Source organism: Lupinus angustifolius, chromosome LG06 (assembly GCF_001865875.1).
Source record: "Lupinus angustifolius cultivar Tanjil chromosome LG06, LupAngTanjil_v1.0, whole genome shotgun sequence".
Lineage (NCBI taxonomy): Eukaryota > Viridiplantae > Streptophyta > Magnoliopsida > Fabales > Fabaceae > Lupinus > Lupinus angustifolius.
The window spans coordinates 31,669,081-31,683,786 of record NC_032014.1 but is presented as its reverse complement, the minus strand read 5'-3'; the positions used below and the strand labels follow the sequence as shown (position 1 = coordinate 31,683,786).

The 14,706-nt window shown below is 32.0% G+C and overlaps 2 protein-coding genes across 3 annotated transcripts; both read right to left on the bottom strand.

Annotated features, from left to right (window-relative positions):
- LOC109351240 lies at positions 2,715–3,459 on the bottom strand. 2 transcript variants are annotated; one of them, XM_019592643.1, is made up of 2 exons: positions 3,337–3,459; positions 2,715–3,288 (listed from the first exon to the last, which is right to left on the bottom strand). In XM_019592643.1, the coding sequence occupies exons 1-2, from the start codon at positions 3,383–3,385 to the stop codon at positions 2,801–2,803; spliced, it is 537 nt and encodes a 178-aa protein (XP_019448188.1). In that variant the 5' UTR covers positions 3,386–3,459; the 3' UTR covers positions 2,715–2,800. The 2 variants fall into 2 exon arrangements, with proteins under 2 accessions (XP_019448188.1, XP_019448187.1); XM_019592642.1 differs by having other exon boundaries at positions 2,715–3,458.
- LOC109351234 (homeobox-leucine zipper protein ATHB-15) lies at positions 6,264–13,291 on the bottom strand. Its single transcript, XM_019592633.1, has 18 exons — positions 12,422–13,291; positions 11,881–12,040; positions 11,580–11,680; positions 11,382–11,472; positions 10,928–11,023; positions 10,734–10,847; positions 10,550–10,633; positions 10,235–10,390; positions 10,056–10,130; positions 9,767–9,873; positions 9,494–9,686; positions 8,857–9,042; positions 8,691–8,771; positions 8,407–8,541; positions 7,982–8,307; positions 7,283–7,388; positions 6,795–6,944; positions 6,264–6,591 (listed from the first exon to the last, which is right to left on the bottom strand). The coding sequence occupies exons 1-18, from the start codon at positions 12,634–12,636 to the stop codon at positions 6,445–6,447; spliced, it is 2,523 nt and encodes an 840-aa protein (XP_019448178.1). The 5' UTR covers positions 12,637–13,291; the 3' UTR covers positions 6,264–6,444.

Here is a 14,706-nt window from a genome sequence, read left to right as displayed (position 1 = left end):
CATGGTGTTGATTTTATAATCTTAACATTTTAAAAGCAAGTACCACGAACCCATAACCCTCCTCTCACAAGGTTTATCAAAAGTTAAACACAAGACTTTTTTTTCCAAAACAAATATATTATTTTAACAATTAACACCAAGCAACTTTTGGTTATATATGCTTTAATTTTTATACAATCTTTTTAGATGTGTTTCTGGAGCAGGTTTAACCCAATTTAGTTACATCATCTCCACCACTTCTAGAAGGAATGTGTAATATTTGCACAAATATTATTATATTAATAACGGTTGATTAACAAACTATTAATGTATACAAACTTGTAAAAACATGAATACTCACATAACAAATTATATTCTAAATATACATAACCTTTTCATAAAATGTACACGTACACTAGATTGCCTAGTTTTCTAGTTCTTTTAACTATTATTTTTCGGAGCAAACAAGATTTGAATGTGTTGACATACTTGATTTCCTCTTTTTGAAAATTGACTTGAATTATCCCTTTCTATAATAAACCAAATCAATGGGAACAATACATGAGATCATGTATTTTTTGGTACATGAGTTCATGTGATATACTCGTATTTTGTTAATTTTTTATATTTTATTATCATGATATGGTTTACAATGCCCTAACACCTTAAACATGTTACTATTCCTTTTAGTTTTGGGATTAAACCTATTACTATTCCTTTGGGATTAATTTTTTTACTATCATATTATTAAAATGGAACCAATGATACTGAAAGTAATTTAAGTATGACATTAGTGATTAACTCATGCGTATAGAAAATTTTAATTAATAAAGAGAAAAATCACATACACCTAAAAAGGATACTTTAATGCACACCATCTTTTTATTAATAAAATGAAAATTCTTTGAGTAAATTATCACATTGCAGAAAAAAGTAGGAAAACACCAACAAAATAAAGTCTTGGCAAAAAATTACAACACCCATTATTGGTGTGTCCATAATATTAAGTCATAGTGCCATAGTACACTTAAACTTGAAGGTTTATTTTGTTGCACTTTTTACTTTTCCCTCCAAAGTGTTGTTTTGCTTATAAAGGTTTTGCATTGCAAAAGTTTCCACTCAAATCTCTTTAAGGGAATGGGTGAAACCTATCATTTTTAAGAATACATACGACTTTTCATTTTCTTAATAACAACATATATAATTGTACGACTTTTACATCAAGTGTGTTTTAGATTAAATATCGGTAGTGGATAGTGTATGAGTTTAATATATTATCGTTGTATCATTATTTATTCATGTTTACTTATCATTAATTTTCCAAAATAAGTAATATAAATTAATTGTATATAATATATTGAGTGTGTATAAATCTTTACGGCAATGTCGTACTCTTGAAACATTTTGTTTTCATTAATGTATTTCTCTTCCTTTAATTAACATTATCATCCCTTTATTAATTTTTTTCTCCTTTGAACTAAACAGCACGTAAAGGAAGATTGACTTTCGTGCCAATTCAAATCTAAACAAATCTTTAGAACAATAATGAAACCATAGAGTTTTGAAAACATATAAGAAGTTTAGGCTATAAATTTTAAAAAAGATAAATATTCAAATAGTTTTCAAACACATAATTCAATGTCAAAGTTTTGAAAAGTATGCAAGAACAATAAATTATATTTTTTTTAATATTTTATTTTAAATAGTAGCTGGATAGTAATTTGATACTTGAGTCGTTTCATTTTCAGAGAATTCTCGTATGTTTAGTGTATATTATATATATTTTGATTTCTCTCTTAGAGCTAGATAACTATTATTTGTTCGGAAGCTTGGGTTTAAAAGCATTTGGCTTCAATAAAATGTGAATAATAATGGTTTCTAAGAAGAGCCCCACCCCTTTCTTGAAGTTATGATAGAGATTTTTGTTGTGATGGTACTATTTATGTGACATTCATAATTGCAGCATAATTTAATTGCTTGAAGTTTAATTATGTTCCATACTCAATAATACATCAATGGGTAGTAGTAACTGAATTTATGACTCATGAATGTGAATTTTTTATGATCTTATATGACTTATTAGAGTTACTTGATTGAAGATCTCTTAGCCTTCTCAACCACATATTACAGAGTAAGCAATATCTTCTCCATTAATGAAGAAATAAGTAATTTAAAAACCAAAGTGAAATGTAACTTTTAATGAAATATTTATCTATTTGATTAAAATGAAACTACATTTTTATCATTGAGAATAAAGGAAGAAAAAAGATGTATTTGTTTTTCTATTAACAGGGAGAATATGTCCTGGCTTTTGGAATATTGAGATGCCACAAAAATGAATTGCATTATAAGTATGTTAAATTAAGGCACAAGGAATATTTAACTATAAGATTGCATTATCTATTTATCTTGAATATAATTGAATAAAACAAGGAAAAGTCACTGACCTAAAACATATAATAACCCCTCTCAGGAGAATGAAATGGAAATAAGAACTAAGAGGGAGTCAACTTCCAAAAACTAGACCAAAGGCCATGTTCACCATGGAAAGACCATAAATTATTGTAAGGTTGGTTATCATCACCAATTTCAGTCGATAATATGTGACATTTAATAATAACTATTTCTTCATTTGAACACATACTAGGTAAGTAATATAATTTTATATTTATATTTTTTCTATTTAATTGAATAATATATTTTAATTGGTTTGAGACATAGATGATAACACGGACCGAAATAACAGATTTCCATTAGGAATTAACATAGAAAAAGCATACATTAGTTATGTTAATAAGAAGTTATATATATGTAATGAAGATTATTTAGATGTTTTGAGATCATTCATATCTCTTGTAATTGCAGCAATACAACTTGAACTTCTAGAAATTCCACCTTTCTTTTCTCCAACTTTATCCCTAGGGTTAAAGGACTTAGCCCCTCTTCCATTCATTTTACTCTTTTTCAGCATCTCTTTCATAGCTTCAGCTTGGAACAACACAGGAAAAGCCCTACCAAATTTGTTAAACCTAACACATGCATTCATGTGTGTACTTATTGCTTCTTCCTTGTTTCCACCATTTTTCTCCAACTCTTCCTTCACTGCCTCAGAACACAACCCACACACAAACTTTCCTAGGAACTTGTCTCTTATATGTTTAATGTATTCTGGTGTGCACTCCTCACACATGCCACAACACTCACACTTTGCATCTTCTACCTCAGTTATTGGTGTAAGTGTTGTGTTTAAATCAATGCTTTCTTTGGTTAGCTCAAAAGATATGTCTGAGATTGTTCTTTGAATATTGTGTTCAGATGGAAGTTTTGGAGGCTTGGACATGGAAATAGACATGTTATTGGTCTTATTAGAGAATGAAGTAAGCAAAGATTCTCCATGGGGTGCCATAGTAAATAGGGTTTCAAGTTTAAGAGAAGAATAATGGAAGTACTACTATACACTTAATTGTTGAACTTGAACAAACTATGAAGGAAGAACAACCCTATATATAATGGTTCTATACTTATTTCTTAGAATCTAACAATGTAAAACAAGTGTGGATGTTAGAAACTTAAATGTCTGTCTCAATGAACGTGAACTTGGAAGATTTCTTGAGAAAGATTTAACGAGAATACAATGACACGTGAAGCTTTTTCAAGTATAAAGTAAGAGTGTAGTATCTGTATAATATTTATCTGATTTATATATAATCAGTATATTATATATCATTTGATTATATTATTTTTGTTGAAAAATCAATGATATTAAATATGAATAATGGATGATACAATGATAGCATATATAAAAGTCATACATTATTAGTGCATACATCTTTTCTCTCTTAAAGTAAGTGTATATCTAATTTGATTAATAAGTGTCTTATTTTTCATGCATATGTATGGTTTAAGTCCAAGTGAAATTGCAATTGAATGCTAGTAGTTGTGGGCTATGCAAGAAAAATGTGATAAAATGTTGCAAGGTTCACCTGCATCATTTCTTTCTTTGATTGATAATAGTGCATGCAAGGAAAGGCTTTAGTTTTCATCCACTAATTTCAGAAAAATAAATTTGTAATTAAATTGTATTAAAGTGATTGTTTTTTTTAATATTATAAGATTGCAATGTTACCCTAATTTAATATTTCTCATTAATTGAGTATTATTGAGAGAGAAAATAGAGATAGTTGAAACTTGTAATATGGGTAAATGAGGAAAAAATGATAAAAACTACATAGAATGTAAAGTATGTTATAAAAAGAATGATGAGAATATTATATATGATATGATGTAATAAGCATAGGATGAAGTATAATTTAATTTGTAATATCAATATTCATTTTTATACTTTAACATATGTATATTCACATTTTTTATCTCTCATGTATTGCATTCTCAAGTCACAAATCCTTTCTATAAATCAATATTCTCTAAAAGAATTTACACAAAAGAATATGTATTTGTAAAAAATAAGAAGCGATCGATGAAGAGCAAAAAATAAAATATAAATAAACTTTCCATTGAATATCCATTTTTCCATATACATACTTAGGCCTTTCCTTTTTTCACGGTCCCTTAACTTGATAAATTTGCTTTTATCCATAACTAAGATTTTAACTAAATCACCCCAAAACTTCCATCAAATCCAACATCTTATTAATAAAAAAGATGTAAATGTATTAATGAGGAAGGATCTCATTTCTCAAATAATGTTATAAATTATGTTTCACATAAAAAAATATATATCATATCAATTAAAAAATTAAACATTCATTATTTTTTATGTTTTTGTTTCAACATCATTGACTTAGGACATATTTTGAAACAATTGATCCTTATACACAATATACTTATACAAAAGAAAGATGAGTTTAAAATTTATTACACTGTCAACACATCATCCATTATTAATTTGTATTACTTTTATTTGAGAGTCGATGATAGTTAACATATGAATGATTGAGATTTGCTAACAGTGAAAGAAACATTTATACGATTAAATCCAAGAAAAATTAGTCATTAATAAAAAGTTCTTCATTTTAGCAGTTGATTAATATGTGGTCCAAGCTATAATTATGGAGCTTGTGGAGTATCACATGCTAGCATGGTAAAACCATATATACTTCCCTCTACTTTTAGCTTTTGCAAAAAAGCTAAATTACAAGAAAGAAAGAAACGAGCTTTCCTCCAGAGACACTAACTTTTCATTTCACGGGGAGCTTAAAAATGATAAAGAAAGGACATTGAAGTTAGTTCCAAGGAAGATAGATCCTAATTAAATAAAGTTGCAATATCTATCATAGGGATAGAGGCTTGAAAATAAAGATGATAGATGCATGTATTAATAATCTCTATATATCTGATTATTCTCATCCAAATCAATTTTTTTAATAACTACTTTGCCTTTTCATTTATTAATTTTTTGTTCTAATTACCTAAAACCATGTTTGAGAATTTAACATGCGAATATATAATTACTTTACACAAAGTTATACACAAGTTATTATACATAATTATGAAGATTATTTATGATAGAAAATTATGGTATTATTTTATCCATGTAGTTGATTTCACCTAATAGAATACAAATTTGGTTTTTTTTTTATCAGTTGGTTGTAGTATACAAGTGTTTAGGTCTTAGAGAGCTATTTTGGTCAACTACATTCATAATTATAAATTTCAATAACCCATGCATGGAGCTTAATTTTGAACCGACAAGTACATAATTTTTATTTGCCTTTAAATTTAAGAGTAGATACTCATTTTAGTCCCTCATATTTTTCAACCTTATCAGTTTAGTCTTTCAACAAAGAAAAGATGTAAAATGGTCCCAAAAATTTCACATGTGAGTCAAATTAATCCTTTTTGGAATCAAATTAATCCCTACCAAGTGTTGTCCAAAATGGGTATTTACTCTAAATTTAAAGCTAAACATGAAAGCATTGAGATCAATGTTAGTTTCAAGGAATCTTAAGCTAAACATGCTAGTTAAATAAAGGTGAGAACAAAATGTACTTAAACATGTTTTGAGATCTAAAAACAAATTTCCAAGTGTATAAACCATGATGTATGCCTCTTATATTTCATAAAGTGTGGAATATATCAACACAAGTAAAACATTGCTCATTTATCTCTCTAATCAATCTTGTTCCAAGAAATTATTGCAAGTTCTAGAGAAAGCAACTTATTTCATAATTGAAATTTGTGCATAACTCAGGAAGATAAAATTTCATTGTGACATCAACAATCTTTCTCATATCACAGCATAAAACATAAGAATGCAGCAAATATAAACACAGGCCAAGACAAGAGAATTAGCAACATAGTCTAACACACATAAGTAGTATTTTACATGCAAATCCAAATCCATGTCTTAGAAGTAAATGCAAGAAAACACCAACCAACAAAAACATAAGTCTTCAAAAGAGTATCATCTTTAACACTTAGGTTCTTCCTCTCTAAACATAATGGTCAAACAAAAGACCAGTTCATGAACATAAAGCAAATACAATGTGCATTCTCTTCTTCATTCAGCACCTTCCAAGCCACTACCCTTTCGTACGAGATTGGTCGTCCCATGCTTGAAAGACAAATACCTCCTTGAAGGCATGCAAATCCCTTTCAAAATGTAATGAAAGAGAAATCAATAGAAAGGGCAATAAAGTTTGAAAGTACGGAGTTAGATTTTCGGCATTCACCCATTTAAGTTGGGGGAAGATAGATAAGGAAAAAGAGCAAGTACGCCCATGTAAAAAGACTGCAACATCAAAAAACCTAATGGAAGTGGAATTGATGCAAATTTACGTCAAAAATTAGTATACCTGTTGAATAATCTGGGGGAACTCTGAGCAGAGAATCTTTCGGCCATGATCATCAAATATTTTCTCCAGAGTTATATCTTGTAAAGCAACTAAGGTAGTTTCCAGCATGTCAAGCCCCGCTTGGTTTGCAAAAGTGAACACTGGTGAGACCTGCAAAAACCGAGTTCAATCAATATGCTTTCAAACTAGTGGAAGAAGAGTATCAATAGTGGAGTTGCAGCTTTGACAGATATGATATAAAATAGCTCCTTGCAGGTACCAACAAGAAAATGGACGTATACTTTACAAAAAATTGAGAATAAAAGCTATAGGTTAAGTCACTACAACTCGGATAATGTTTAACTTAATCTGAACTCTGCCGTAAAAAAATTCAGCTAATCATAGCCCAACTAAATACTTTTATTATTTTTTCCAATAAAGAAACCGAGTTAGAAGGTGAGTGAGAATAGATACATGTACTGTTAAATTGAAATATAGTTCAAGCATACCTTCATCGTGCAGCACAGTATAGCATCAGAGTGATGCCACAAGGATTTGAGTAAAGATTCATTACCCTCGTTATTAGATTTAAGTAGCTCGACACCCAAGTAGCACCTACAAAATTAAGACAGACAAACAAGATCTCAGTGCGATTATAAGACCAGAAGGAGCCAGAAATTTCACTAAATGTTTCTAATCTGTATGCAACAGATTAGAAATATCAATTCAAAAATTAGTAAAAAGTAAGGTCAGTGATTTGAATTACTGTCAACCAGTTATAACTATCACAATATTTAAGATTTTGAGCCACGAGTCTCTTTCCAGAACTCAGCATCTATGTAGCCTATAGAAAGTTCAGCAGAAGACCCATTTTCCTAAAATGTGAATACGAAGTCGAAACTGTTTGAGGGCAAGCGCTGACTATTAGAGAAAAATAAATTTTACCAAATGCGGGTATGCAACTTATGTAACCATTCATTAACTTCAGAGATGCTAACTTGAAGAGATAACATCGAATTATTTACTCATCTGTAAGGCTAACTTGAAGAACAATACTGTCACATGAGAAATGGAATTAAGTATCTAATATGAACATCATACCGGGTATGCCAGCCAGTATATAATAGGATACCTTGCTAAATATATTGCACCAGACTTGGTCTCGGTAATTAAAAGGCAAAGGGCAAAAATAAAAAAAAATTACACACCTATAACTGTTGCAGATCCATCGAGCAAGTGTTTGTGCTTCAGGAGTACCCAATGGTGTCCTAAGCCCAGCTTGTGAGTTCAAATGAGAAGGAGAAAGTGCTAATGCCACCCTTTGAACTGACGATATAATGCTGCGAACATATTGTCGTGCCATGGAAGCTACATGCTCTTGCATATGACTTTCAAATGCAAATTCAAATGCTATTGTCATCACGGATCTCATGCAGCCTGAGTTTCCAGAGTAATCATTTGATGCTTTGTTGCCAGTGGGGCCAATATCGAGGGCAGATGCAAGGTCAAGGGTGCGATTTGGGTTGGACGCCTCCTGCAAAGGTTTTTTATTGCGGTACTTAAAAGAAACTTGTGAAAAGGTAAATACTAAATACAAGCAAAATATACGGCTTCAGCGATGACTGAGGCTAACCTTTCCAGAATCAAGAGGAATGATGCGAAATCCAGAAGGCAGGAGGGGGGCATCGTCAGCAAAGGATACATCAATTGGAGCAAATATAAGTTCAGCAGAGGTGCCAACAGCATTCTCGTCCATTCCAGTGCAGAGCTATCAAAACAAATCAAATAAGCTATAAGAAAATAAACCAGAAACAAGTTCATGATAGAATAGTGATTGGTAAGTACGAAAAGGTTGTCTCAAAACAACACGGCAGATGGATAAGCATAGAGCAAGCAACATAAGGGGTAAAAACTTACCTGCAAAAGAAACATTTCTCTTGGCATAATTGCGTCTTCAGGAGAATGTGCAACTCCTTCCAATTTAATAACTTCCAGAAACTAGCATGGATAAGTAAAAAGTTAGAACATGAACAAATTTAAAATTCTTCATAGTTGCATTGCAACTTTAGAACCAACTAAGCACCTCCTCATGCTCGATAGTGTGGGCTAGAGGGAGAATAACTTGGCCACCATAGTTTCCAACTCGAGATCCTGAAAAGCTAGACGGACCAACTTTAATGGCAGCAGCTGAGTAAGCATCCATGTTGTTGTCTGCCCACTCTGACCTATGCTCCCGAAGGAACCTTAGTAGTACCACTGGAGGCACGTTCTGGACATAGAAATGGGACATGTCAATAAGGAAATTAAGAACGATGTTACAACTTAAAATGAACAAACGTTCTAGGATATGCTTTTGCAAAGAACAAAGCAGTCAAGGAAAAGAGAAGAGAAACTAATGCTACTACAACAAATAATATAATAAAAATAACATGAAAAATAAGGTGTGTTCAGCAATTACTTGATAACATTTTCACGACTAGGCAATTGGTATTCATTATACTATGATCATTTGATTCCATGATTCATTTTTCAAATAAACATACACTCAACTGCTCACAGAAAAGCAACTAAACAGGTACATTCAGCAAACATTATGAACTATATGATTAGAATACATCTTTGTCCAAAAATACACCTACGGCAATAAAATCGACATTTCTTGTTATCTGATATTTAGTTTCTAATTAAAGGAAATTCAGTGAATTTCTAAGCATCCTGACCTGTAATAGCATTGAAGCTTTGGCACATAAGACTGCATTGCTGACAACTGGGAATCCACCGGCAAAGGAAAGATTAAGGCCCATTAACTTGTCCGGTGATGAATTGACTAGAACTGTGACATCATCAACACCATCATTGGCAATCGTAGACCAACCCTCGTCAGTAAATCCATTAAGTGCCTCATTGAAACCCCTGCCAGGAAATAGATGTGAGACGCCAAATTTATACGCAAAGAAATTCAAAAAAACCATACACCAGTAGAATATATTAACCGGCTCAGTCTCTGGCCAAGAGCTCGAAGAGCTGCAGGTCGTCTTCCACACCCAGTGACATTGGACTGAGAAACTTCATGTGAAATTTGCCTTAGCTGGCGTAGGGCCTAGATGAAAAGGAGAAAGATGATTGCTGAACCCCATAATGTATATTCTCGCTACTCTTAAGGTGATAAATATTTTCCAATAGTAAAGAATTTAAATTTATGTTTAATTAAATAGGACCAGAAATAACACATAATTGTATTGTTGTAACATCATCCGAAATTCTTTTTACAAAATAACACACCGCCATTGTTGTCTTCTGAGCCAGCATTGTCGATGATTCATACAGTGGACGCAGTACTTCAGGAACACTCCAGGGCTAACAATAATACAAACATGCGTAAGTTACTTTTAAGTTATATAAAAAAATTAATGTGACAAAGTTTCATCGATTTTTTGGTTAACAAAGTTTAATACATTTACCTCCAAATCCATATGATCAACAATGTGGATGATGGAACCGCCTCCTTCACAAGGTCTTATCAGGTACCCACTAGGCAGAAGCTCTGCTCTAACGAAATGCTGCACGGGGGGCATGGCTGGACCATTTTGTGTATTTTTAAGTGACCTCTCACAGATCTAAAGTAGGGAACGCATTATAAAAATGATTTAGACATAACTGGCGAGTAGGATGCATGAGTAATGTGAAATTAGGGCTAGGTATAGCACATGAGAGATATGTTATTAACCACAATGTCAATTTAAAGAAAAACTACGAATTTATTTAGAGTCACTAACCACTAGGCTTCCATCTTCTAGAACAGACGTGTAGCGCAACAACCAGAAGTCACGTGCAGGTGCCAATGTGGTTGGAGCGTATAGCTGATCATCGGAAAGGAATGCAAATAAGATTTAGTGACAATCTATTAACGTAAAATTGCAGAGAGTTACCATCACTCATACACATTGAATTTTATTTTACCTGCATGTATAGCAGCTCTATGGTTCCACCATTTGCGGTGGGTAGCACATTCAGCACATCAACAGCTCGGCAATCACGAAACCATGAAGGCCGATCTTTGAGGATTTCTGCAACCTGTAAAGAGTATGGTTGATTATAAACATAAGTATTGCAACTAATATAAACAATAAAGGCAACAAACTTAGACCACTTACCCTTGTGGGTTCTAGACCCACTAGGCCACAGGCTCTTGCTGCCACACCAGTGCAACCATGGGAAATAGCAACGATTCCAATGGAATCCGGACCAGGCTGCATACATCAGCAAGATATATTTAAAAAAGGAAGTCATCAAAAGTTGGGGCGTCAAATTATTCACCAAAGACAGTTGTTTGCCAATATTTAGTTGAAGAGTTTTACTATATACTGCTCTACTCGTACTTGATCCTTCTAATGCTACACAGAATGTATTAAGTGAAAAAGTAAATAAATCAATGACTTCAGAGTATAAACAGCATTCAATACTTTCTATGTATGATAAGTAGGAGACTTAGTAGGAAGATTTAGAATAATTCTAAACTTAACCATTCTATTAATGTATCATTCCAAGAACAGAGTTAAAGAATAAAATAATTAATTGATCAACCAATATAAAGAGTTATAGGTGTACCTTCATTCCAGGCATTTGGACCCACTCAACAGCAGTCCCAGTAGCCTTTGAAAGAAACTCTGCTAAAGTCTCTTCTGCAATGGACAAAAGCCTGGGAAAAAGACGCAACACAAGATTCCATAAGGCCAAAACATACACAACCAAGTGGTTACAGAAAATAATGACAGACAGTGACCCAACAATCACATTCCCACTAACCCTGCAGGACTTGCATCCCTTGGAGGATGCTGAGTTGTCAAATTGTGTTGACCACTAGTCACCACAGACTCACAGCTTGTGTCTTTGGTTGTAAGCTTAGTCTGCATAAAAACACCACTCTAACTCAGTTCTAATAAGCTCACAATTTAATAAGACATGGGTTCAACATTTAAGTCTCTTAGTTTCTAAAAGTAAATTGAGAAATTTTGATTGGAATCTTAGTTACAAAATTTTCAGTCTTTCAAAACTAATCCAAAATGGTGGAGTAGTAGAAACAAATGAACAACCAAATAATTCTTACATTTGGGGCATGTTGACGAAAGAAGCCATTTTCATACACCAATTGAGACACCTGCTTCTGCAACCGATCATTCTCCTCCATCAAAAGCTTGTTCATTGCACTAAGCTTCCTGTTCACAGATTGCAGCCGTGAAGCCTCTTTCCTCTGCTTCTCTCTACATCTGAGTTCACCAAACAATTAAACCGAAGACATAAGTTTGGGCTTAATTTGGCAGTTCCCTCATCCAGCATACTAGAAAATGAAAAACTCCAATTTGTTCCCAAAGAATATTAGCCATTTTTACGAACGTTCGAAATTCTTAACCACCGAGTTCATTTTTTACTTTTTTATTTCTCGGAGGACTAAACTTGTTGACTGAGTTTAGATTTGTCATTTCTCAAGGACTAAATTGAGGGCACATTTTGCCCCATATATATGAAAATAAGCATTGACTTACTCTTCATAAATGGTGTTACAATCAACAATCAATAGTCTAAACAAAAATGCATGCAGCTGTAAAGTAAAACTTTGCAATGGAGCGAGTTCCAAGTACTATTGATACCTTCTGTTCTGGAACCAAACTTTGATTTGCTTTGGTTCAATGTGGGAGAGGATCGGGCACTCGCGAATAAGCTGCTGGCGACGAATGGAACTGGGCTTTGGGCAATCATGATAAAGCCTCTCAAGTGCTTCAACCTGCTCCGGTGTGTATCGGACATATTTACCATTGTCCAAATCTCTTTGTAGTTGCTTACCATCCTTGCAGGACATTGCCATAACTTAAATTCCTCAAATACTATAATAACTTTCTTCTTCTATCTTCTTTTCAAAACTACTATTACTACTACTCTTCTAACACCAACTAACTAGTAGTTATATACTTCAAGAGTTCAAAACAGTGAAGCTAACAATAAAACATGAACTATCTTTTAAGATCAACTAACAATACCCACGATCTAATTTCCTCCAACAACCTTAAAAAAACAATTTTTTTTGTTTTTATGAAGAAAAAAGTGAAATTCAATAAACACCCAGAAATGTTGTGCACACGATTTGATTCAGCTGAATAGTGAACTATACAATGAAACGTGTTATTGCTCCTGGGCTGAGAAGGAACCAAAACGACAGCGTTTCACCGATCTTCATCATGGGGTTGCTAATCTATACCAATTCTCACTGATCTATGAATCATCATTTTTTTGAAAGAATCAACAGAACGAGGGGAACAAAGTTAGATTCTTTTTTGTGAGCTGAGGGAGAATCTATGTGTAACAGTGTGAAATATTGATCTGTGAAGTGTGATTGTGATTTGTGAATGGTTCTACTTTTTTAGGTTTGGGAAGTAGAATAGAAAAAAGAAGGGTTGGTGAAAGAGAAAGACACTAGCATCATGTTCAGGCTTTTTTACTTTTTGCTGTTTGGTTTCTCATTTTTTGTCCTTGTTTTCAATGCTTCTTTCACTTCAAAGTTCAAATGAAGCACCCTTTCTTTATTATTTTAGAAAACAAAGCATACAAAACTATCCACATTTAATTAATGAGTTTAATACGTTTTTTTCGGTATTAATCTTTGTTTATGATTGTCTCTCCTAACAAGTATCACTCATAAAAGTCTATTACATTATCAACCTTTGGAATCTAATGAAATCTCATGTCATTAGAGCAGAGTCTTATTGATTTATTTAAGAAGAGTTGATAACTATTCAAACTATACATAAATGGTGCAGTAAAAATATAAAAAAAATTATATTATTATTTCATCTAAGTATTGATATAATAAGGAAAACCTCAATAAAATCTTCCCATAAGTCAAATATTTAATTAGTTTTGTGAGACATTTTACCGATAAAATCAAAATATAGACATGATTATATCAAATTAAATATTATTATTAACAAAATATTGGTTTAATAGTATAAAGTCCCACTAGAAACTCAAAGTGATGATTCAATTCATAAAAGCGACACGTGTTAAGGGGCAGTTGCAAACTTTAAAAGGAATTAGTTCCTTGCCCAAAAAGTTAAAATGATATACTTGGTAGTACCAAAAAAATAAAACATTATTAATTAAAAACTGTTTTATTTTAAATACTTTCCTTACAAAGTATTTTATATTGATTAATTGATTCAGAAGAAAAAATCAACTGATAAAAAAAGAACTCGCCTAATAAAAGATAATTTTAAAAATTATATATACTTATTAACAATTTTAGTAATATAGTAATTGTCATATAATTATTATTATTTTTCTAAAAATATGTATGCACTATCATTTTATCATCACCAATTACCATTAATTTTTAATTATTATTGACTTTTTAGAAAATATAATACAAATAAATGATGAATAATAAAATACATGTATATAAATCTTTACATTTTACCCTCTTTTGATAAATGGGAGTTTATGTAGTATATGGCCGCTCATGGACAACAATGCCATTTTTCCGCGTGGCGGCTGAAGTTCTGACACGGCTGCTTCCGAACGCCCCAAAAACATGCGGCTACTGGGGCCCACTGTTGCCGATATCATTGTCTGTGTAATCTCATAATTACCCCTCCTACTTTCTGCTTCATTTTACTCACTTCATTAATTGTATGGTTTTTTGTATTTAAGAAAATATATATATATATAGTGTCAATATATGTATTTTTTATACTATCAATATATTATTTATTATTCGTATTTTTATTATTAACTATTCAAAAGAATAATATCAATAAATTATGGATGATGTATTAATATATATAATTTTTTATATTAATGGTACATATTTATTGTACTGTTAATTTAATACTTCATGCTAGATCTTCTCACATGTGTTAAGTAAACTTGATGATTGCAGTCT

Bases quoted from the DNA above. Each gene is read 5' to 3' on its own strand.
- LOC109351240 (XM_019592642.1), bottom strand. From the start codon at position 3,385: ATGGCACCCCATGGAGAATCTTTGCTTACTTCATTCTCTAATAAGACC.
- LOC109351234 (XM_019592633.1), bottom strand. From the start codon at position 12,636: ATGGCAATGTCCTGCAAGGATGGTAAGCAACTACAAAGAGATTTGGAC. The intron at 11,473-11,579 runs GTTAGTGGGAAT...TCTTTTTCCCAG, and splicing joins AGGGATGCAAGTCCTGCAGG to GCTTTTGTCCATTGCAGAAG. The intron at 9,043-9,493 runs GTCAGGATGCTT...TTCTATGTCCAG, and splicing joins AAGCTTCAATGCTATTACAG to AACGTGCCTCCAGTGGTACT.